The following is a 24991-nucleotide window of genomic DNA, read 5'->3' on the forward strand; positions in this document are numbered from 1 at the left end:
AAACTTCCTCAACATCGAAACATGGAAAACCGGATGGATTCTTTCCATTGAAGAAGGTAAATCCAGCTTGTACGACGCATTCCCAATCTTTTGCAAGATTTCAAAGGGTCCGATGTATCGTGGGGCTAGTTTACCTTTCTTCCCGAAGCGAACCACTCCTTTCATAGGAGACACCTTGAGCAATACCAGATCCCCCTCCTGAAACTCTAACTGTCTTCTGCAGATGTCTGCATAACTCTTCTGTCTGCTTGCAGCAGTCTTGATCCTTTCTCTGATTATGGGTACCACCCTGCTGGTGATCTCAACAAGCTCAGGCCCTGCCAAGGCCTTTTCTCCAACTTCCTCCCAGCAAACAGGTGACCTGCACTTCCTCCCATATAAAGCTTCATATGGAGCCATCCCGATGCTAGCATGATGGCTGTTATTGTGGGCAAACTCCACCAAAGGTAGATGCTGCCTCCAAGAACTGCCAAAATCCAGCACACACATTCTGAGCATATCCTCTATGATCTGGATGGTCCTTTCTAATTGTCCGTCCGTCTGGGGGTGGAAGGCAGTACTGAAATCCAACCTGGTACCCATGGCATTCTGCAGACTCCGCCAAAACCTGGAGGTGAACTGGGGCCCTCTATCTGACACTATCGAAACAGGAACCCCATGCAGCCTGACGATCTCATCCACATATACCTGCACCAACTTGTCCACAGAGTAGCCACTCCTGACAGGAATAAAGTGAGCAGATTTGGTGAGTCTGTCCACAATCACCCATATGGAGTCCACTCTGTTGGACGCCGCCGGTAACCCCACTACGAAGTCCATAGCTATATTCTCCCATTTCCACTCTGGAATAGGTAGCGGGTTAAGCATTCCAGCCGGCTTCTGATGTTCCAGCTTCACCCTCTGACACACTTCGCAGGCTGACACAAACTGTGCCACTTCTTTCTTCATCGTTGGCCACCAATAAACCTTCTTCAGATCTTGATACATCTTGGTGGTTCCGGGGTGAACGCTGTATCTTGCATTATGAGCCTCCCTCATAATGTCTCCTTTTAGCCCTATGTCATCTGGTACACACAATCGACTCCCATAGCGGAGGATCCCCTTACTACCAAATCTGAACTCACTGTCTTTGCCTGACTGAACAGTCCTGGCAATCTTCACTAACTCTGGGTCCTCATGCTGTTTCTGAGCCACTTGCTCTAGAAACACAGGTGTCACTCTCATCTGGGCCACTAAAGCACCTGTACCAAACAACTCCATCTGTAGACCTTCATCAATGAGCTTGTAAAACTCCTTCACCACTGGTCTCCTCTCTGCCGTGATGTGGGATAGACTGCCTAGTGACTTCCGGCTTAGGGCGTCTGCCACGACATTTGCCTTACCCGGATGATACTGAATCTTGCAATCATAGTCACTCAGCAGCTCTACCCATCTCCTCTGTCTCAAGTTCAAATCTCTTTGACTCAGGATGTACTGCAGGCTTTTATGATCTGTGAAGATCTCACATTTTACCCCATAGAGGTAGTGCCTCCACATCTTGAGTGCAAAGATTACTGCTGCCATCTCAAGGTCATGCGTGGGGTAATTCAACTCATGCTTCTTCAGCTGCCTAGAAGCATAAGCAATCACCCTCTCATTCTGCATCAGTACACAACCCAGTCCCACACGGGACGCATCACAAAAGACTGTAAAGTCCTCATCACTAGATGGCAGAGCTAAAACTGGTGCTGAAGTCAACCTCTTCTTAAGCTCTTCAAAACTCTCTTCGCACTGGTCGGTCCACAGAAACTTCTGATTCTTCTTGGTTAGTCTGGTCAGAGGAGCTGCTATTTTCGAGAAGTCCTGAATGAACCTCCTGTAGTAACCTGCCAAACCCAAGAAACTCCTGATCTCCGTCACTGAAGTGGGTCTAGGCCAGTTAGCCACAGTTTCTGTCTTCTTGGGGTCCACCTCAATCCCATTCTCTGACACTACATGCCCCAAGAACGAAATGCTCCTCAGCCAGAACTCACATTTAGAGAACTTGGCATACAAGCCATGTTTCCTCAAGGTCTGCAAGACCAACCGCAGATGATGGGCATGCTCCTCTGCATTCCTGGAATACACTAAGATATCATCTATGAAGACAATAACGAAGTGATCCAGGTACTGGCTAAACACTCTGTTCATGAGATCCATGAATGCTGCAGGGGCGTTGGTTAACCCGAACGGCATCACAAGGAACTCAAAATGCCCATATCTGGTCCTGAAGGCTGTCTTCGGCACAACCTCATCCCTTATCCTTAGCTGATGGTACCCCGATGTCAGATCTATTTTGGAGAAACAACCTGCTCCAGCTAGCTGGTCGAATAGATCGTCGATCCTTGGCAATGGGTACTTATTCTTGGTAGTGACTTTGTTCAACTGCCTGTAGTCGATACAAAGTCTAAGGGATCCATCCTTCTTTTTCACTAACAAAACTGGTGCACCCCAAGGTGAGGTACTCTGTCGGATGAAGCCCCTTTCTACCAGCTCCTGCAATTGCTCTTTCAACTCCTTCAACTCGGCTGGGGCCATCCTGTAGGGAGGGATAGAGATCGGTCTAGTTCCAGGCACCAACTCTATCTCGAACTCTATCTCCCTAGCAGGTGGTAAACCTGGAAGCTCATCTGGAAAGACATCCTGAAACTCTCTGACAACTGGCACCGAGGCTGGCTCCCTGACCTGACTACTAAGCTCTCTCACATGAGCCAAATACCCCTGACATCCCTTCCTAAGCAACCTTCGAGCCTGAAGAGCTGATATCAGACCTCTAGGTGTACCCCCTTGTCTCCTCTGAAGACGACCTCTGACCCGTTCTGATCTCTGAACCTGACTACCTTGTCCCTGCAGTCCAAGGTAGCACCATGGGTAGATAGCCAATCCATCCCTAGAATGACGTCAAAGTCTGTCAAATCTAGAACCACAAGGTCGGCGGAGAGACATCTTCCCTCAACAAAAACTGGACTGTACTGGCAGACTGACTCTGCCACTGACGGGTCACACTTGGGTCCACTGACCCATAGGGGACACTCTAACCCAGAGACTATCAGACCCAACCTCTCAACGGTTCTCGGAGCAATAAATGAATGAGATGCACCCGGGTCCATTAATGCATACACATCAGAACACCCAATGACGAGATTACCTGACACCACGGTGTTGGATGTGTTAGCCTCCTGCTGAGTCATGGTGAAGATCCTGGCTGGAGCTGATGGACCTTCACCTCGGGAACCAGAAGAAGAGGCTGCCCCACTCCCTCTACCTCTGCCACTACCCTGAGTTGTGGCTGGAGCTGCTGGCTGTGCCACACTACCAGAAGCTGTCTGCTGGGGCTGGCCCATAAAAGGTGCTCTAGGAAACTCCCGAGCCATGTGTCCCTCCTGTCCACATCTGAAACATGAATTGGTCCCAGCTCGACACACTCCTCTGTGCGGCCTCCCACACTTTTGGCATTCTGAACCGTCTGAACCTGAGCTCGAGCCACCGCCGAATCCCAGACCGGATTTCAACTTACTCCATTCTTCGGTTTCTTAGTGGTGTTATTCCACCTCTTGCTACTTGATCCCTGAGAAGAGAGACCTGGCCCTCCTCTGCCTGGGGTCTTAACCCCTGAAGACTGGGTCACTGACTGCTTCACTGACCCCTCAACTATAGCACTCGCCTCCATCCTTCGAGCCATATCCACCACAGTGTGGAAACTTTCTCTCTCAACTGACTGAATCAACGAGGAGTACCTGGAATGCAGCTTCATAACATATCTCTTGGCTTTCTTCGAATCGGTATCTAGAGCTTGCCCTGAAAAAGGCAATAGCTCTAAGAATTTATCCGTGAACTCCTCCACACTCATGTGTTCTGTCTGCGTCAGCTGTTCAAATTCAATCATCTTCAGTTCTCTGGAACTGTCTGGAAAAGCCCATCCCGCGAACTCATTCTCAAATTCCTCCCATGTCATGCCGTCTAGTCTCGGGTCCACATAACACTTGAACCATTCCCGTGCCTTCTTGCACTTCAAGGTGAACCCTGCCATCTGAATGGCCCTGCTATCATCCGCCCCTAGCTCATCAGTTATTGTCTTCACTACTCTTAGATACTCAAAGGGGTCATCCCCTGACTTGTATTTGGGAGCATCCAGCTTAAGGTAATCTGTCATCTTTACCTTGCTCCCACTGGCTGAGCTAGGTCTGGGAGGTTGAGTAACTGGGGCTGCTGGTTCTGTAGGTGGTGGAGGTGGGGGTGCAGCATTCCCCGAGGTGGGGTTTGCCAGGTTTGGATAGAAGGGTGAGGGTGGATAAGCTGGGTACTGTGTGTAAGGTGGATAGAAAGGTGGATAAGGCATGTAGGTAGGATAGGGGTTAAAACTGGAATAATCCGATGTACCTCCCATCGGATACCCTGAACCCTGTGGGAAGGGTGGATAATGGGGTGGAAAACCATACCCCGAGGCCTGAACGCCTCCCTACGACTCCCCTGTCCCCTCTTCCTCCATGCTAACATCCAGATTCCCATCCCTCCTCTGATCCTCTTCCATAACTTCCCTCACATCTGAAGAACTTCCTCCTCTATCTGTCCCCCTTTTGCTAGCATCAAAAGACCTTCTAGGGTCCCTTGACACTCTTTCTCTGTTTGCTCTACAAGACATTGCCCTAGGCAATGTAGGAGGACAGGCGCTCGTGCCCTCATCCTCAGGTGGCACTCCAGTCAATCGTGCAGATCGACGAGTTCCTCTCATCCTATTTTCTGAAAAACAGTACACACCACACAAACATTAGCATCATATGGTTCATGTGGGCACACATGAACCCTCATCACATATACATCATTTAAATCATAGCATCAATGCACATGTATATAATCATGGCATTTCACATCATTAGACAAGACAGGACTCCACATCCTATCCTAGTGGACATGATCTTTCCTATTGTGCTTGACCTTCTATAACATCTATAAGCCCGATACTCTAGGTCCGACCCTATGAACCTAGAGCTCTGATACCATTCTGTAACGACCCGAAAATCGGACCGCTACCGGCGCTAGGATCCAGGTCGACTTAAGGCCGCAGGGACCCGTAGCAAGCCTAACATTCAACCTGAAAACCTGATTAATCCCATACATGATCAAGAAAATACATAAAAATTTAAAACTTTTCTTTCGTTCATATACCAAACTCAACCTGTGCATGCACTATACATAAGCATAATCATAATCATGACCCCTCAGTGGGATCTCATCAATGCCCCAATGGGCGATACATCATAAGTTGAGTTGGTTTGCATAATCATCATAAAATATCTAAAATCATGTTTTAAAAGGGATATCTTATACATATAGTCAAGCACAACCTCTAATCCTCAAAGTCATTACATGATTAAAACTGTACTTCATAACATTAATACATTTATCATGTCCACACTATCTATTACATACACATGACTTCATTACTCTTACGGACCTCCTGGTCTACCCTGTACCTGCAATCCTGGGGAAAATGGGAGAGGGGTGAGCTACTAGAGCCCAGTGAGCAGAATAATAAAAACATTTAAATCATATGGCATCATGGAATGCATCACATCACAGCTAATCACATCAAGGATGAACTTGTCACCAATAGCCCTCTACATAGTCCAACTGTGCCAGAACGTAGAATGGGTCCTGGTCTTTCTCTTACATGGTGCCAGCGAACGTAGAATGGGTTCCACTGGTCTTACATTCCGTACCGTACATATCACATCGTCACATCATGGATCGAGGGCTATGGATCATCCAACATTCATCCACATCAACATTAAAATGTGCAATGCAACATATTCATGGATTCTAATGCAAACAACCTAAACATCACATGGCATTCATGATGCATGAACATGCTCAAAACTGTATAATCGATTTACTTAAAAACATAAAGGTTTATTCCACTCACCTCTGGCTAGCTCTGACAAAGACTGATGCAGCTAACTTACTGCTGGGGTCCTCGGTTCCTCGGGTCCGAACCTACACAGGTGGACTCAAATGAGGGACCAAACAACTAGAACATAACTCTAAAAACATCCCCCAAAACCCCCCTAAAACACCTCAAAACAATCATGCAAAAACATGCAAAGGAAGGCAGAACAGGGCAGGTTCGGCGGCACCTTCGGCGGCTGAAAGTCCCAGACAGAGACGAAAGTCTCTTTTCGGGGGCAAATTCGGCAGCCGAAAGGCCTGCCTCCCCAGCCATGTTCGGCGGCCGAAAGTTCCTTCGGCTGCCGAACCTGGTTTCTGCCAAAGGGCAGAAACTTGGCTCCTTTAAGCACATTTGCCTCCAAAACTTCCAATCATGCATTTAGCTCAACCAAAACATGCAAATATACATACATTGGCTCCTAGGGGCTTCAAACTAACTTAAACCTCAACTACAACACACAGCAACAACACAAATCCAACATACATTGCTCAAAACATAATATTAACTCAAAAACCTAACTATGAGCTAAACATGCATTCTACCCCATAGATCTTGCATAAAACTTACTTTAAACATGAAATGAGCTTAAGATCGGCTCTTACCTCTTGAAGATCGAGAGAGAGACGTCCTAAACTCGGAGGTGGGAGATTTTTGAGTTCTTGAACCTCAAAGCTCCAAAACTTGCTTAAAACTCAAAAATCTTCAAAACAAAGTAAAAACTTGTGAAAATCTTGAAAGATTTGAAGGAAAGGACTCAAGATCGGTGAGGGACGGCGGAGAGCTCACCTTGGCCGGAAATGGGGAAAAAGCTCGCCCGTTTTCGGCTAAGGGACCCTTTTATAGTGGCTGGCCAGGCCACGTTCGGGGGCCGAACGTGCCTCCGCATGCATGCCATGTTCGGCGACCGAACTTGAGGTTCGGCGGCCGAACCTGGACTTTCCTCACTTATGCTTTCGGGGGCCTAAAGGCGCTCCCGAAGGCATGCATGTTCGGCGACCGAACTTGAGGTTCGGCGGCCGAACCTGAGTTTTCCTTCAAGGTTGTTTTTATGCAAAAACTCATTTCCATTTTACTTAAAACCATGAAATACCTTAAAACATTTTATGAAAACATGTTTCTACCCTACTAGAGGCTTCCGACATCCGAGGTTCCACCGGACGGTAGGAATTCCGATACCGGAGTCTAGCCGGGTATTACAATAATTCTTTGTATATAAATAGTCATATAAACCAATTGTAAAGATTAAGAGTGAAATACAAAAATTCTCTAAATTTTCCCAAAATTCTTCAAAAATCAAACCCCTGTATAAGATAATTTGACAAAAATGCTCCTCCTTGTTTCTCATCTCTCGAGCATAAATCATTAAAGTCTCCTGAACAAAGCCACGGAAGAAAGTTTCTACGAGATAAAGCTCGAATAAGGTTCCAAGACTGACGTCGTCGTTGTGATTTCGAAAACCCATAATAACTAGCAAACCTCCATTGAGCATTACCTTCCGAAACAATTGAATCAATAAAATTTGAAGGAAAGCCAACCCCAGAAACAGACATATGACTTTTCCACATTAACAAAAAATCTCCTCCCAATCCTTGTCTATTGACTGAGAAGCAGCCATCAAAATGTAAAAAATTATGAAAAAATTCCATACGAGAACTAAGAGCTTTTGTTTCCATCAAAAATAAAATGTCCGGCTTGTAATTAGTAGCCAAATCCTTCAATGCATTAACTGTCCAAGGATTACCGAGTCCTCAGCAATTCCAACACAGGACAATCATTACTTTCTGTTATCCCAATCTTTGACGGATGAACCGCTTCACTATTGCCTGTCAAATTAACATTCGCAGAGGTATTGTTAGAGGCATCCTGTTGAGAGGAATGAAAACATGTAACAACGTTATGTTTAGTGTTTCTTAGCCTTTTTTTAGCATCATCAGTTATTCGGGCTGCACTCTCCTCATCAAGCTCAAAATCGTCGATCAATTTAGCCAACGTCTCGTTATAATAACCAGAAGGGAGGTCTTTAATCAGAACCCAAAAATTAGAATGAGTTAGAGAGATATGGAGATGGTTTTCATTACCTTGTATCTCCTTCCAAACAAGGAGGAATAGATTATACAACCAAGGGTCCACATTCACTATATTTTCAAAATCAATATTATTAAAAAACCGAAACAGATATCTTTTTACCTCTAATTTCATAATAGATACCCCTGTAAATGATGCCATAAATCTGCCAAAGAGGTCTGCATATTCTGAAAATTGATTGGATTGTATGTGATAAACATCCCCACCATACAGAAATCATAAGTGATTATCGGAATATTTTTGGAGCTCTTAATAGGAACAACAACATTTTCTTCTTCATCGATAGTCAATTGACGCAGATCGTCTTCCATGAAGAAGGGGAAAGAAAAAGTTAGATTTAAGGAAGAGGAAAAAGCGAAAGTATCGAGTCACAGAAGGAAACCAGTTCTTATATTCTTAAAACTGAATCCTTAAATTTCTATATTTAATTCGGCTAAATTTATAATTCTTACGCCAATTAAAGACATTAATTCAAAATTAGTGGATGGTCAAACTTTTAAAAATACAATTTTTGCTAAAATATTTTTTTATAAAAGCTTACAACTTTCTTAAATATTATTTAGTACCACTTAAAAATCATTAAAATTATAAGTATTTTTTAAAAATTTTGAAACTATAAATATTAAAGTATTTTAATTAATAGAAGTTAAAAAATAAAAAATATTAAAAATTAATTAAAGGAGATATTATAGATAAAAATTAATGGAGATTTAAATATTTTTTTAAATAAAAAATAAAATATTTAAATATTTACATTAACTGAGGACGAATTAATTTTAAAAAAATTTAAAATTATAATTTTTAAAAAATATAAAAATTGATTTATTAATTATATTAAAATTTAAAAACTCAACTCTAATTTATCTATTTTATAAAGATAATAAAAATATCTCCACATTTATAACTATAAAAATAAATAAAAATTTTTAATTTAAACAAACTGATTATTGAGAAATTTAAATTTTTAATTTTTAAAAATATAAAAATTAAATTATAGTTAGAAATTTTTAATTTAGACGAATGGAGATATTTAAAGTTTTAATTTTTAAAAATATAAAAATTAATTTATTAATTATATTAAAATACAAAAATTAAAATATAATTTACCTAAATAAAATGGGTATGATACCTCCCTGCTTAAGCAAGCAGCGGAAGAGACTTAGGGATATGGACGGCAATATAAAAGGCCGAATCAGCGTATTGTCCTCTCACATTATGGCTTCCGAGAAAGAGGCTGCTCTCGCAGCTGTTCCCTCCGATTCTCCCACCATGTAAGCCAAACACCGTTTTCTGTCGTTCTCTTTCGCTTTTTTATTTGCTTTTAGCCTGTGTGGATAATTTTCTCCTAATCACCTAAATTGAATGTGGGAGCGTTTTCTTGACTCTTGTGAATTGAATTGGAGGGTTTGTGTACTATTTTTAATCCTTTGATGGTTCAAATAGTTTTCTGTTTCTTTATAATCTTTTCTGGCTATTTACTCTCATTCACTTGTTATTTGTGCTAATCGAACTATTTTTCTTCCTCTTGATATTTTTGGACTGCTAAACCACATGTTAACTGAAGAATAGAAATGCGTGTAAACCTTTTGAAACATATGTATTTAAGTTTTCGAAGGAATAACATGATAAGTAATTTATACTCTGCCTTTTGAACATCACACGATGATTTCTTGGGTAGAATGAGTGTTTGAGTACCCTTTGGTGTTCCTGTTTTAGTGGCATTGTCCGCTTTTGTACCAAGACTTTGTATGTGCTCTGTGAGTGAAGAACAGTATTTTGAATCAGAAAGAAATGCAATGTGGGAAAAAGGGTTTAAAGAAATGGATAGACAAGTAGACATAATGGGATCATTACTATCAAAACCACTATCGGAATTTTGATAGGTGCTTTGGAAGAAGACTATAGTTGAGTTTATTCAGCTTTTCTACCCCACCCCAAGATTTGTAGCCTTTTATATATCCCATGAGACCTAGCTAGGATTTTTATTTTTTTTTGGGAACAAACAGAAGTACTATCTAGGATATATTAATGTTTTCAATTTATGGTTCACTTCCTGATTGAGTGAAGTCTGGTAATGCCTAGTGTTTATGCTTAAATTTGTACTTCAAATTTGTCAAACTAGAGTAAATTTTTTATTGATTTAGGAGTGCTGACTGGTGAATGCATTTTTGGTCTTTTTTCCCCCATTTAGCCTGCAATTTATGTTTGAATGGTTTTATGACTAGGCTTATTACTCTTTTCTTAATTTTTTTGTTGAATACTCTTTTCTTTGAACCACAACCAGAATTGCTCTGTTGTTGTGTCTGTGTTACAAATTTCAAGTAGTAAATAGATCCCATACTTATTATAATATTTGTTTGACCTGCAGTTTTGACAAAATTATCAACAAGGAAATCCCATCAAATGTTGTTTATGAGGATGATAAGGTACTTGGATGTTGTTTGATTTGTTGCTGAAAGTTCATTCATAGGAAAATGTTTAATTGGTGACTAACAGAAATATACCATTTTGAATGGTATTTATGAAAACCTTGATTTTTCTTTTTCGATTTCTTGATTTGAAATTTTTTTCCTTTTGTATGATTTTGGTGGATTATTAGTTCTTCAGTAAAATGCGAATAATAGAGTAAAAAAAGAGGTGAAAGAAGTGTTTAATCAAAATATTAGTTAGTAAAATTTTTTACTGAAAAATTGCTTAAGGTTATTGTAATTTTCCTTTTTTTTTATCGGCAACGTGTTTCAACTGTTTGTCAACTTTGGATCCTATCAACTCAAAACCAATTCTATGTTTATTGCCTTTTCTTTTTTGTCTTAAATATTTTTCTAATTGAGATACTGCTTTAATGCTTTTGCTGTTTGGTCCTTTTTTATTTGTTTTCTCTTGTCAGGTCCTAGCTTTTAGGGACATATCTCCTCAAGCTCCTACACACATTTTGATCATTCCCAAAGTCAAGGATGGCTTAACTGGGCTGTCTAAGGTAGGTTGCATAGCTTTAATTTCGTAACCCCTTTGGAACATTAACAACTCTAGCTCTTTGGAAATTTGCATGAAAATGCTTCCTTAGTTAATTACTTTTATTTTGCTTAGTTTTGAAATTTGAGTGGAGTGACCTATTATAACAATGCTTGGTCAACAACATATTGAATGCGTGGATTATGTTTTGCCCATTGGCTATTGGTGGCACTCACAATTTAGGAACCAACTGAAGTATATATGATGTACTAATTTATTGGACCCAAATTGAATTGATAATTTTGGTTAACATTCATTTTTGTTAGTCGGTTATACCAGTTCAGTCTATTGGATTTGCATTCTTAGGTTGCTTTCTTTCCTAGCACTTTTTGAGTGCTACTTGCAATTTTGCACCTACTTCCCTGCTAAGAGATAAACTCACTATGTCCACTCTTCTTCTTCGAATCATTGAACGTGCACAATGTTGCAATCTGTAAAATAAGGGAAGAAAAGCAAAAAATTCAACCATGGACCTGTTTCTATCAAACTAAATTCGAGTTGTGAACACAAAATGAGTGTGAGGGAGAGACAGAGAGAGTCATGGTTCAGATTTGGACTACCAAGAGAAAAACCCAAGTGAAGCTAAGGTTTTGGAGCTATAGTTTAAAATAATAGAAACAGAGAGATCACCGAGTAATTTCGAATCTGGAAATTAAAGAACACTAGCTGGAGACATTTGTAATGGAGAATTGTGAGTAAAAGGTGCTTTAGAATGCAGGTAGAACACATAGATGGTAAAGGGATAAGAGTTGCCTAATTTTAGAATACGGGTGGAACAATATATATGGGAAACATAAACACGCACAATGTTCTCTGGTCTAATCTCATTTAATTGTTTCTCAATCAAAGCAGCCAATAATGCTGTCGCTTTTTTATTCCTTTGATGCATCTATTGATTTTAAAAATACGCCTTTAGACAAGAAACCAAGAAATTAATCAAGATTCTCCCTCTTCTGTCTGTCCACTTATCACATCAATTTACATCCATAATTCTTCCATTCTTCTTTATGCGACTAACAGATCATTTGTATTCTCTTTTTCCTTGTTAAGCAACCTAACTCTAACCTCATGATAACTTGGAGGTTTCATGTCCCTCCTGGTAATCATGGTTTTAAATCGTGATCGCGGCCACGTTTGTGTTCGCAGGTAATGAAAATAGGCCTGTAACGGCTGTAATGTAACAGTAACAATCTGGTGCCACACAAATTTTCAAAAAAATTTGCAAAGTTCATAAATGAAATGATATTAATTAGATCTAATTCTGAACAATGTATACAAATGCATAATAGACATGTGTAATGTAGATGATTTAACTTAAGTTAAATATCGTATAGTTTAAAATAAGAAAAATTAACATAATCTTTATAGATTGAATAAACTAATTGCTTAAAGTACAATTTTAACTCAAAACTAACACTTTAATCCACAAAAACTTTTTTTAAAAAGGAAAAAAATAACAATTAAAAACTAAAATAGATAAAATTTAACTAACTTTTTAGAAGAAATAAGCTTGGAAATAGAGTAGTTTATGATGGATCTAAGCTTATATGAGAAATATACAGGGAAGATTGAAATTTGAAAGAGAACTTAAAAAATATAGTCTTTGAAATTGCTGAAAAGTGTAGAAACTAATGAAAATGAATATAGAGAGCAGAAGAGGAAGAATGTAAAAGAATTTTAATTATTGGTAACGGCCGTTATCGTTACGTAACGGTTGTTATCCCTGCAAATCAAGGGAGCCGTTGTATAACGTGATAACGGGTAACGGCTCTTCCCAAAAATATTATATATTAATATTTTAATATATAATATTAAAATATATTATCACATTCTTATAACCTTCAACAAGGTGTTACTTCATTCTATTAACGCCCCCTTTTATAATCCTCGAGCAATAAATGTGAAGATTGTTTGTGTTGTGTTCAGCTACTTGTTTTGCATGTGTCCTTGTAGGGTCTGTTCTCCTACTGCCCAGAGCAGCACTAGATCCACTTGCTGTGCTATCGGCCATTTAATATAATTAAAATAAAAATTTGTAAACAAATTAAAACATGATTACGATAATTAGAAAATTTAATCATCAAAATAGTAAACCTGATAATTTTGGAATTGCAGAAATGTAATGTTGTTTTTAAGTAAACCTAATAATTTCCCACAATTAAAATAGTAATTCAATCTTCATAATTAAACCTTCATAATTAAAAATATATTTAATTATATTAGAATAATATATTTTAATATTATTAATATTTTAAAAAAAGGTACAGCAAGGGCACTTATTTAAAATTTTTTTTAATATCACAGGCAGTAGGCTTTGTCTAGCACCTTCCGCCTTTCAGGCATGGATTTTTTTAAAAAAATAAAAATAAATAATTTGCCACTGGACTGGCATGCGGCAGGTTCTGCTGCCTGTCGGATTGGCAGCAAGCTGATGAATTTTGATGAGTTTTGGACTAGTGCACCACTCGATGGCAAATGTATTTCCCTCCACACCTTATTGGCAATATCTTTTATTTATCCCACTTTTTGGGTAGAAAGCCCGGGTTTTCGGTAAAGCATAATTAATGGAGAAATGGTGCAACAATTTCTTGTTCAATAGAAAAGAAGTTCCAGTGAGCAGGCAACCTGGGTAAGTTGTGTGGATTTCTAGGATCAATTTCCTTATTTTAATCATAGGACAAGGTTGCTTATCTAGAGGGTGGCAATGTAGCGAATCAGGCTATAGAGAAAGGCCGGGCCTATAGGAAGCCGGCTCATGGAAGGTCTACACCAGAAAGAGTAAGGGCAAGCAGGGGAAGGAATAGGGTGAGTTCTCCAGAAGAATTTGGAAATTGCTGATGGAAGCGTTAGCGATATTCTCGCCAGTTGTGGAAATAGCGGAGAAATGGACATGCTGAGAAGATTCTCTTATATAGGCCTATAAATATATGGAATGAGAAAATATAGAGCATGTCTGGTATATATAATATATATAAATGTTTTTTTGGCAATATTGCTGAGCCACGATTTCTCTCTGTAGTTCTTGGAATATCAGTTGTATTATTAAGTGAATAATATTTTGAAGTAAATTAAAGAGAGCGTTATTGCTACCCTTTCCTTTATTTCATTCTCTGTACAAGCAAAGTAATTTGGGCTCTGTCTATTTCCTTGGTCTATTACGTTTTCTTTAAGCTCTTTCTTCTATCATAGGGAGTCGAATGTGGAAGCCTTATATTAAGGTAAATGGCATTGTGGTTATACTGTTTACAATTTTCTTTTGTTGCCACCATCTAAGCCTTTCAATACTCACAGCATTGTTCCATTTGTGGCCCTGAATGCGCTGGTACGTTTAAGCACGTGCTTCAAGAAACAAACTTGAAGTTCTACATTCTAACAACTTGACATGTTCGAAGAGCAAAAGTGAACCATATGTTGTTCCTGCTCTATGTCATTATAGAATCCACCTTAAAAAAGAGGAAAAAATTCCTTGCCTCTGAATTATCTGTTAGCTGTTGAATAGATAGATTTGGTGGGCCCTTTTTTGACCCTGTGAAAGCTTCTTAACCTAATTGTCAGCTTTTTATTTATGTTAGGTTGTTTTATGCCCATTCTAATTATTTTATATCACTTTCTTAGGCTGAGGAGAGACACCGTGATATTCTGGGTCACCTGCTGTATACTGCTAAGCTCATTGCTAAGCAGGAAGGACTTGAAGATGGTTTTAGGATTGTGATTAATGATGGGCCAAGTGGATGTATGTGGTCCTCTTATTACTAGCTGAGGCATCAAGCATAATAGCTATTAATTTGTTTTTTTTTTCCCCTTTTTTCTTGCACAGGTCAATCTGTTTATCACCTTCACATCCACCTCCTTGGGGGACGTCAAATGAACTGGCCTCCTGGCTAAGATGGAGCCATCATGTGGACAGACATGTTCAATGGTTGAAATGTATTGCCTAGTGCTGCTATTACTATTGAACTTGTATCTCAGAAAGAATTGACCTGCATTTGCAATCTGGCATGTTATTTAAATAATGTGAAAAACTGGTGAAGCTATAAGACAGTGAAGCAGTAAGTCTTTTGTCGAACTTAATTGGGAAAGCATGTCGATTGACTGGTTTTACTTTACATTATTGCTGTTGAATGGCGCTGTTTTTATTACTAATTAAGATAGGTTTCATCATCAAAATCCTTTGTCGAATATTACTTGAAAAATCTAGAGGTACTCTCAACTCTCTTTAGAACCAATTTGATATTTATACTGTTGTTTTCAGATTCAATATATCTTTGGTAGAGCAAATTTTTTGTTCATTCATCGCGTGGATTGACACGATAATATGATCACTCATTTATTAAACTGATATTCTCAACACCCAAGACAATGTATTCATCTGCTTATTAAAGTAAGCGCTTAGCCGAGGTCTCTGTTAGTCCTATTCTTAGTATGTGCAACTGTCATTGGCTTCGGTTACGGGAAGGGGATTTTTTTTTCTTGCTTTTTTTTTTTTTTTTTTTTTCGTTTGTTGGGGGTGGATTTCGGTGTTCTTGATGAGAAGAGATGGGTTCTGTCATATGCGTAGTGATGAGTAGCTTTTGTTATTCGATATGTTTGATTATCATATTCAAGGATTTTCCATTTTTCATTCAGTATTTTTTTTACGCATTTTTTAGTCATTGTTTCTGCATTTTTCTGCATTTATGAGAAAAGATGCTTAAATATGAGAAAGAGCTAAGCCTAATTGAGTAGGAATTAGACTTCAGTCTCCCATCTCTTTGGCGGTTATGACTCCAAATTTAGGATATTTTCTGCTCTTTTATCTTAATTTTATCTTTAAAATTGATCCCTAAAAAAGAATTTAAGTGAAGACATTTAAAACTCGAGTTGTCCTATGTAATATTGCTATTCTAAAAATTGGTAGAATGAGAAAATTTTTAAAATTTAAAATTAGAATTTTTTTAATTGTAGAAGCTGACATTATTTGAATTTTAGAAGTACTTTTAATTGAGTTACTGGTTTGGAATTTCATAAGAACAGGTGAAATTTCGTCGGTTTCTCCACTTAAGGTTACATTTTATTTTCACAATTTAAGAATAAATCGGAAGAAAATACTTTTAAAACTATAATCTGGATGAGATTAAGTAGTATTAACAATCAACGCTTACAGCAATAAGGTGATAACTTCTAATGTTCATATTGATATTTGTTAGATTAAACGATGTTGTTGCGGCGTTGGATTAGAGAAGCTGAGCGTTTCTCTACTGGGCCAAGTGACATGGGCCGCATCCAAGTTTCAAATAAAGTTCAGAACCTTCAACATGAACAGCTTCAAGGAAGATTCTAAATGCTTCTTTATCTTCCCCACGTCATTTTCTATAGCCGCGAAAAAATGCATGTCCAAGATTTCCAGAAAAAATTACAAACATTGTCAATTAATTTTTGGCTACTTTATAAATATTTTTTATGTTTTTTATTTATTTTTTCTGTATCTATAACAATCATTTATCTATTTATACAATCTTAGGATGAATAATGGAGAAAGAAGATGAACAACTCAAGGGACACTCTTGCATGTGGGCTGCGAGAAGTAGGGGTTAGAGATTTCTTTCTTCTACTTAGAAACCCCTAATCCCACCTTTTCATAAGATAATCATCTTACATGATATTATTCGAGGCTAAGAAAGTATTGGCCTCTGTTAACATATATTCTGATGATTAGGTAATAAATTATACTGTTACAGGTCCAAAAATTATCAATCCATCTGAGCTGAAGAAGCAAGCAAAGGAACTAACGCATGTATGTATTGATTTTTCTTTACTTGCAAAATAAATTTCTTCTAAGCTATCATTAATTCTATTCTCGATCCAGTATTTAACTGAAGTAACAAATCGGAAACTTTTTTCCATTCATTTTCACACCTCCTTTGTCATTTTCGGTCATTGTCAGCAAAATTTATCTAGCCTGTTGAGCTTGTTCATTATTTCCAGGTCTTAATGCTACGAAATTGATTTGAGATAACAGATGACCTTGGAAATGTAGATGCAGAAACTTTAATCAATAAACTAGTGAAGGCAGGAAAGCATGCAGAGCTATGGCCTGAAAAAGCTAACCACAAGGAGAAAAAGGAAGGAAGGAAAGCAAAGAATAAGGAGAAAGATAATTTTATGGTAGACAATAGATCAATTAAATTAAAGACATTTAATGTAAAAGAACTATTTGATTGCCATAAAATAAATATGAGATTATAAGTACAATACAACATGTGGCTTTAGAATATAGGCAAAGAGTGGATTATGAGGAAATATTCTCACTGTAACTGCTGCAAACCATTCTCCAACACGTCTTCCTTAAGCTACATCTTGAATTCCATAATAATCTTGTGATCAAGGGGTGGTTAGTTTCAAGTCAAGCTGCACTTGAGTTTCCAGGTGAAATGGGTCATGGATTTCGACTGTGTTATGGATTTCGGCTTTGTGTTGGGCTGCATTTAGGTTTCAGGTGAATGGGTCAAAAGACCTAGTTTATAGCCGACTAAATTGATTTTAAATAGTGTTAATTATAAAACCCATTGATTTAATAGGTCTATAATAAAATTAACAAATTAACATGGGTGCAAACACTCCCATTTTAACTTTCATGTTGGCGGTAAATGTCAGTGCAGCAGCTACAGAAAAAAATTAGAATAGGTATGAAGACTGCAGCGATTTAATTTTCTAACTTTCCATTTGCTTTAAGTTCATTAGCAATCAGGATTTGATTTTGTTTCTGGTATTTTCAGTGTTCTGGTGTTGATTCTCTTTCTACTTTGTCAATAGAGAATTACAGTGGACATCATTGCAAATTTTATTTGTAATTCTATATAAATAAGCCTTTTTGGATTTATACTTCAATTGAGGTCTTCATTTGGTTGAAGAGGAGATAGGGTTCTCCACTAAAAGATTGAGGTTTGCACTACGAGGACAAAGCTCGTTCATTGACAAGGTCCTAGATCGGAGGCAGAAGTGGCAAGACATAAAGAGCAAAGAGATACAGGACAGCCAGCCGGGAGAGGAAGAAGCACGAGCAAGAATAAGGAGACGAAGAGGAAGAAGACGAGTGTCACGAGTAAGACAATTAAGGAATGAAAGAGAAAAGAGATGGTAACAAGGAACGGCTGGAAATGCAAATGCTAAATCAGCAATAAGTAAACAAGGATTTTAATGTTACTTGAAATTTAAAGTCGAGATATTTGTGTTACAATTTAATATTTAAAAAACCGCATTGTTACAGAGCCACAAGTTGTTCGGGGACGATGAATTCACCCCAGGTTATCATGCAAGTTATGGGCTAATTTAACTGAAGATCATCAATTTCCTCTCTTCCCCTCCCTCCCCAAACCAACGATTGTTGCATTTATTACATCCCTCTATCTGAATACATCTTGCCATTTTTGAATCACAAGCATCTTCAAATTAATATGGCAGATAAAAGAGGACTTCTGATGTTTCTAAGACCACCCTGTACATTTCATCTCCTGTGCATCTAATTTTTCTTGCGGTTTAAGACGAAATAAAGCTCCTCACAATAAAAGTTTCTTCCAGTCACCAACTCCCGGAGGAATACTTTTCATCTAACACATTCTTGACGATAATTCAGGAAAAATAATTAAACAGATAGCCTGTAAATATTCCCCCAGTAAATGGTCATCTTTTCTGATCACCAATACCTTCGCAATTGCATTCCACCAAAGTATCCATGAGGGATGTGCAGAGAACGACCCCTTTTAAGATATCTTCAGTTCTTTCCTGTTAACTCCTTACAGTTTCCGAGTTTATGAGACCACTTCCGGTAATGGGATTGCGTTGCTGCCCAAAATGTCTTAAAAGTTCCATCTGGCGTTCATTAGTATGAGGAAGGCACGCCCGTAAAAGTTCCACAGGCATTTCAAATTTTGTAGCTGCACGTACTTCTACATCAATACTTTCTGTGCTAGTTGGGTCCTTTGCATAGAGTGATTGCAGTATTGTATCATATTTAATCAGGCAATACTTGGTAAGAAGATCAAAAAATTCATCAAATGATGCCTGCCAGAGAGCAAAATTAGGTCCACCACAGTTGGCTGCCGTATGGGGATCATTTAATAGTTTAGTTGCCTTCTCAAGAAGACACTTCAAAATAACAGAGGCACCATCTCCAGCTGGACTACCAAGAGGTCTAAATGGTGGCTGCTCAGAAGAACAAACAACCGCAACAAGGCAAGCACTCAGTGCATGAAGATCCATGCTGTTAACAGACGCTGAGACAGTCTTCACAAGATTCATAGTTGCCTCAGCTGCTCCTGTATCTGAAGAAACACTGCCAAACAAAAACCTCAGGTGACGGAAAATAGCCATACAGACAATTCGGGTGAGTTTGCTACCAGGTAAAAGAAGCTGAAGGAACTTAGAGATAAACTTTCGACCCTTGGGAAGAGAAACTATTCTAAGGAACACAATATCATCCTTGGGGGCCAGGCCTACTGTGCTGCCACTTTGGCCAAGTGGATCAACAAGCTGAAGTGATGTGGCTAATCCTTCAAGCAATATCTGACGCTTATATCTGAGTTGAGACCCACCATCTTGGGGATGATTGAACTGTAGAAACCGATCAATATCCTCCACATCAAGAATAAGACATAGGGCATCTTCAACAGCAATTCTAGCAGCAAACATTGGTTCCTGTTCTAGAGACCTCTCAGATATTTCTTCAGAGTTTCTGTCAGCAGAACCAGGTGCATCAACATCAAGAAGAGGCTGTAGCTTACGTATGGAAGGCACAGGAATCCTCCCAACAGCATTAACATGTAGATGAGATTGCTGGTCTGTGCTGTTACGACCTCGAGAATGAAGCTCTTTCATATGAGATGGGCAGAAATGTTGTTTTGCTCTGGATCCTCCAGATCTTTTGGTAAGACTAGCTTGATGATAATAATCATCTACATATGGGTCATTGTTATGTGTGGCAGCGTGCTGCATTTTCAGAATACTTTCTATCTCTTCAGCTGTCATGTACTTTGATCTAAATTGAAAACCACCACCATCACTTTTCTGACTGCTAGCATCAGAGCTTTGTTGAGAGAGACGAGTATTCTGTCTGCCCTTTTGCGATTTGTGTTTTTGATCCGATAATCCAAACACCATTTTATGTGCTGATGAAGGGTGGGCATTATAAAGGTGGGATTGCACTGCTGCAAAATGAGCCAAAGATGGCTGGATTCCAGTATGCAGTCTCTGCTGCTGTGGTGACATCAGCTGTGCAGACATTAGACCATTTTTATGGGATAATTGCTGCTGCAATATGCTTTGTAAGAGGCTAGATTGATCTACTTGGAGTAGACCAGCATTGTTAACCCAGTGATTTTGTGGCCTGCTACTAAAAGAATGGCCAGGAGAGGTGATTGCAGGCATATTTCCATGGTAACGTAACCCATGATGCATGCCAGCCAGATGAAGATTAGAGTTGGACGAAGGGGAAAAGTTGGGAGCAGAGAAGGGCTGTGGTGCACTAGTAAGAGAGGAGTTATTCAAGTGATCATGTGAAGCCTGTTGGTTTCTGCCACCTGGAGGGGGGAAAGATGTGAAACTTGATTTGGGTACAAGAATTGGTTCACTTGAGAAGCGGTGCAACTGTGGTTGCTCCTGGGGATACGAGGAAGTTCTGTACAAAAGTTTTGATTCTGAGAAACGAGCAGATGAAGATTGAGGCTGTGATGACCATCTCTTGGCTTCCTGAGCATTTTCAATATCAAACATTTGCTGATCTAACCAACTAGCAAGTTCTTCATCTTGTGCCCAATCAGTGGCAGATGAACCTGAAAACAATAAGCTGTGAGAACGGCTGAGATCAAAGGAAGGAATTAAAATTGATGAAATCTTTGAAAAGAACAAATTCCTAGAAACTTGCACACAAGAATTAGTTAACTGGGTCCTGATGCAAGTAAGAAAACCTGAAATTACTCATAAATATCAGAAAATTTAGTCCACAAATTACATTTTACTTGATAAAATTGTACAGCCATACACATAACCATTAGACACAGGAATGATTTGTATTGGATGACGATATGAATATAATGCAAAATATTGGAATAATTTCGCAGGGTTCACCCATAAAATTTCATTATGCACACAATAAATACCAAAATATGTTGATAGAAGAAAAATGAATATAGAAGTACACAACTACAAGCAATGAGTTAATCTATTATTCTGGAAGAGAGTAAATATCCTCCAAGCACCAAGTGGTTGGTCTACCTTTTAACATAGATGTTTAGGAGATCAATTTCTAGGACTACTAACCCCTTCAAAAATTTTCCTATGTACCAAAGCAAGCAGAAAATAAACTAACGTATCCTTTTACTGTCTCACTAAAAATGCACAAGCTTTTCCACCAACCTCAATGTGTATAAAGTAAAAGAAATGGCTCATGATACTGAATACTGATACTCATGCAATTGCCCAAGAATTTCATCTAAAATCAGAAACTAGAACAACACAGCTCAGAAAAACCTATGCTGATAAAATTGGTGATATCATTTCTGCTAATATGATTCAAATAATAAATCCCACCAAAGGTTTGGATTAATGTATAACTGGGGTTGGTTTTTCCTTCATATGTGCTGCCCTTATCCTATTTTCACTCAGAGAGCACATTTCAGAACGGACTATCTCCTGCTAGCACTGTTTCCATCACCCTAATCATATGGAACCTTCTGGACAAACGAATTACAAGTCAACAGGCTCATAAGATGGTTGGAACCCATTTAATTGAACAAGAACAAAACAGGTTGTCTATTCGTGGGGTAAAAGATATCAGGAATGCTAAAATTTCAGCTGAATAAATAAATTGCTCCATATACTTCTACTGAAAAGCCCAATGGCACCCTCAATTTTAATTTGGACCCATTGCACCTGTCTCATTTAATCATCAATAATCCCTTGCATGTTCAGCTGTATGGTAAGTGTAACACGCACACATAGTAATGAGACAGATTTATTTTAGACTCACCTTTTGAATTCCCTCTTTTTTTGACTCTTTAACCATTGACCATTGTCTCTCCCGTGACTTCTCCTCCCTCGCACAGTTCCTCTTCCTCGTCCTCTCAATATTCTTGGAGAAAGATAATATTTTGTTGTTGTATTTCACAATAGAGATTACAATCTATTTATACATAAGAGACGGTATCTAAATAGGAAGAAAAATCAAATTTATGATTATACAATCCTAAGATTAATTAACTGATATATCTATCAATATTTACTTCCTACATTAACATATTTACTTTCTATAACTTATAACACTCCCCCTCAAGTTGAAGCATAAATGTTAATCATGCCCAACTTGTTACATATATAATCAATTTTAGCCATAAGAACAACCAACCCAAAACAATCAAAATAAACAAAGGATCAGAAGAACAGAACCCGTAAACAGTAATTCATGAACAGTGCCCCGATGTCTCCAAATGTTACCCTTTATGGGTAACCCAAATGCGCAGAACCCTAAATCTCTAAATATTACTCTTTATGAGTAATTCCGATGAACAGAGCCTTAAGTCTCCAAATGTTACTCTTTATGGATAACCCAAATGAACAGAGTTTTAAGTCTCCAAATTCCCTTTACGGGTGACCCCCATGAACAGAGCCCTAAGTCTCCAAATGTTACCCTTTATGGATAATCCAAGTGAACAGAGCCCTAAATCTTCAAATGTTACCCTTTATGGGTAACCCCGATGAACAGAGCCCTAAGTCTCCAAATATTATCCTTTATGAGTAACCCAAATGAACAGAACCCTAAGTCTCCAAATGTTACCCCTGGATAACTCAAAATGAACAAGCCCTAAGTCTCTAAATGTTACCTTTATGAATAACCCAAATGAACAAAGCCCTAGGTCCCCAAATGTTATCCTTTATGGGTAACCTGAATGAACAGAGCCCTAAGTCTCCAAATGCTACCCTTTATGGGTAACCCAAAATGAACAGCGCGCTAAGTCTCCAAATGTTACCTTTATGAATAACTCAAAATCACGTTTTACCTATCTCAGCCGCTACTGAAGACGTTGGGATAATTTTAGTAATATGGGTCTTATTGTCAAATATTACCCTAGATAGGTAACACAAAAGAATAGGAGCCCTAAGTCTCAAAAAATTTTAAAACTTGACGAGAGAGAGAAAAATTAAATCTCTACGAGAATAGCTCTGATACTATGTAGAAAGATAATATTTTGTTGTTGTATTTCACAATAGAGATTACAACCTATTTATACATGAGAAACGGTATCTAAATAGGAAGGAAAATCAAATCTATGATTATACAATCCTAAGATTAAGTAACTGATCCATCTATCAATATTCACTTCCTATATTAACATATTTACTTTCTATAACTTATAACAATTCTTAATGACGGATACAAATAGAACAAATCTAAGATTTTATCTCATGTAGATGGAAAGCAATAAATGGTTATTTCATTTGCAAAGAACATTAAAAGTTATCACTAGTATCAACGTAGATGAAGGAGATGGATTTCTTTCAAGAGTCTTGCACAGTGGGAAGGAGGAGTGCTCACTACCTAAAATTCTTATAGAAAAATGAAATCACTATCATGCAATTCTTGTACATTAGCTCTCCTTGATTTGTAGCCATTGAATTGGAGTGCAAAAATTAAAACCAAAATTTGCATACATATACTTGTAATGCTGATTTCTTGAGTTCATGTATGCTTTAGGGCATTCCATTAATTTTATCATAGAAAGCTATTGTGAAAAAGATCATACAATTCAACTGATGGGCAACGAAAACCCATTTCAAATTTCTCTTGCATAAATGGGGCTAATTTGGGCAAGTTTGGGGCCTGTTGAAAGGAAGGAGAATACTCTAACAAGCCACAACACCTCCCAGGTTTACTCCAGAAAGGCTATAAGAGAAAGCAAGTGAGAGTGCGTGTGACATGCGAGACAGCTGGAGTGAAGGAAGAGTACTAAAGAATATAGCATGCAAGAAGGGAGCATTCTGTTTTGAACCCTTTTCTCCGAGAAAGGCAGTGTGGAATGCAGCAGAATTTCCATGGGGCTCCTTGAGTCAAGTTCTCCTTCCATTATTTGAGATGGCACTGACTGCATTAGCACTCTCTTCACAGCAAAACACTCCTTCAAATTATTCTCTATTTCCATTTTTTATTCATTATTATGTTCTGTGTGGAATTCCTTTCTCTACAAAATCAGTCCACCTGCCTAGTTGATTACCTAAACCAGAATGGAATCTCGTCTTGCTCAGGTAGAGAGGAATGTTTTGACCATTGAAGAAACTCTAGCTGCTTTTCACCATGACTCTTTATACTTCAATGCATAATTGCCTCTCTGACGAAGAGTAAAACTATGACAGAAGAGAGTAACTCTTCCATTCCTATTGGCCAAAAATACACTGATGTGGGAACATCCATCACTCATCCTACTCTCCGAGCTCTGTTACTTGATGATAGACCCTTAATGGCAAAAAAGGTTGAAATGCCTACCTTTGATGAGACAAACCCAATGGGTTGGATTGCAATTTGCAAGAGCTAAACAATATTTTGAACTACAGGCCACATCTGAGGAGTTGAAAGTTTCATTGCCTTTTGTGTGGAAGGCACTAACTTTCATTGCCTTTGTTGGCTAAGTCGCCACCACCTACTATTGACTTGGAAGAATTAACTAGCAAGCTCCATATGAATGTCTAACCGCCTTATGCCAAACAAGGCCTGTGATGGAATAGGGATGACTTCATTTCTCGTACATCCCTAATAAATGCTTGGTTTTCTCCTTAATGGTCTTGACGAGGATATTAGGGTTGAAACCATCAAACCAACGATCTTTGCCACACCATGCAATTTTCTAGGGAGATTTTGAGTGTGAGATGTATTTCGCTCACAAGCACTAGGATCTCATATTCAGT

The 24991-nt window shown here is 38.5% G+C and overlaps 2 protein-coding genes across 4 annotated transcripts in view; one reads left to right on the forward strand and one right to left on the reverse strand.

Annotated features, from left to right (window-relative positions):
- The first annotated feature begins 9180 nt into the window (after positions 1-9180).
- Positions 9181-15168, forward strand: LOC110620033 (14 kDa zinc-binding protein). Its single transcript, XM_021763591.2, has 5 exons — positions 9181-9321; positions 10419-10476; positions 10938-11027; positions 14678-14795; positions 14880-15168. Exons 1-5 carry the CDS (start codon positions 9218-9220, stop codon positions 14945-14947), a joined length of 438 nt encoding a protein of 145 aa, XP_021619283.1. The 5' UTR covers positions 9181-9217; the 3' UTR covers positions 14948-15168.
- A 3051-nt stretch (positions 15169-18219) lies between these two features.
- The window catches only part of LOC110620061 (protein PAT1 homolog 2), a 30173-nt gene continuing 23401 nt past the window's right edge, over positions 18220-24991 (reverse strand). For 2 of the 3 annotated variants that reach the window (XM_021763633.2, XM_021763631.2), the window contains one exon: positions 18220-20868. In XM_021763633.2, the coding sequence (XP_021619325.1) occupies positions 18827-20868 (2042 nt within the window). In that variant the 3' untranslated portion in view covers positions 18220-18826. Of the gene's footprint in view, positions 20883-24991 lie in introns of all 3 variants that reach the window. The other variant, XM_043959002.1, reaches the window with a different exon arrangement.

The sequence above is a fragment of the Manihot esculenta genome, chromosome 8 (assembly GCF_001659605.2).
Source record: "Manihot esculenta cultivar AM560-2 chromosome 8, M.esculenta_v8, whole genome shotgun sequence".
Taxonomy (NCBI): Eukaryota; Viridiplantae; Streptophyta; class Magnoliopsida; order Malpighiales; family Euphorbiaceae; genus Manihot; species Manihot esculenta.

Bases quoted from the DNA above. Each gene is read 5' to 3' on its own strand.
- LOC110620033 (XM_021763591.2), top strand. From the start codon at position 9,218: ATGGACGGCAATATAAAAGGCCGAATCAGCGTATTGTCCTCTCACATT. The intron at 9,322-10,418 runs GTAAGCCAAACA...TTTGACCTGCAG, and splicing joins CCCTCCGATTCTCCCACCAT to TTTTGACAAAATTATCAACA. The intron at 11,028-14,677 runs GTAGGTTGCATA...TCACTTTCTTAG, and splicing joins GCTTAACTGGGCTGTCTAAG to GCTGAGGAGAGACACCGTGA.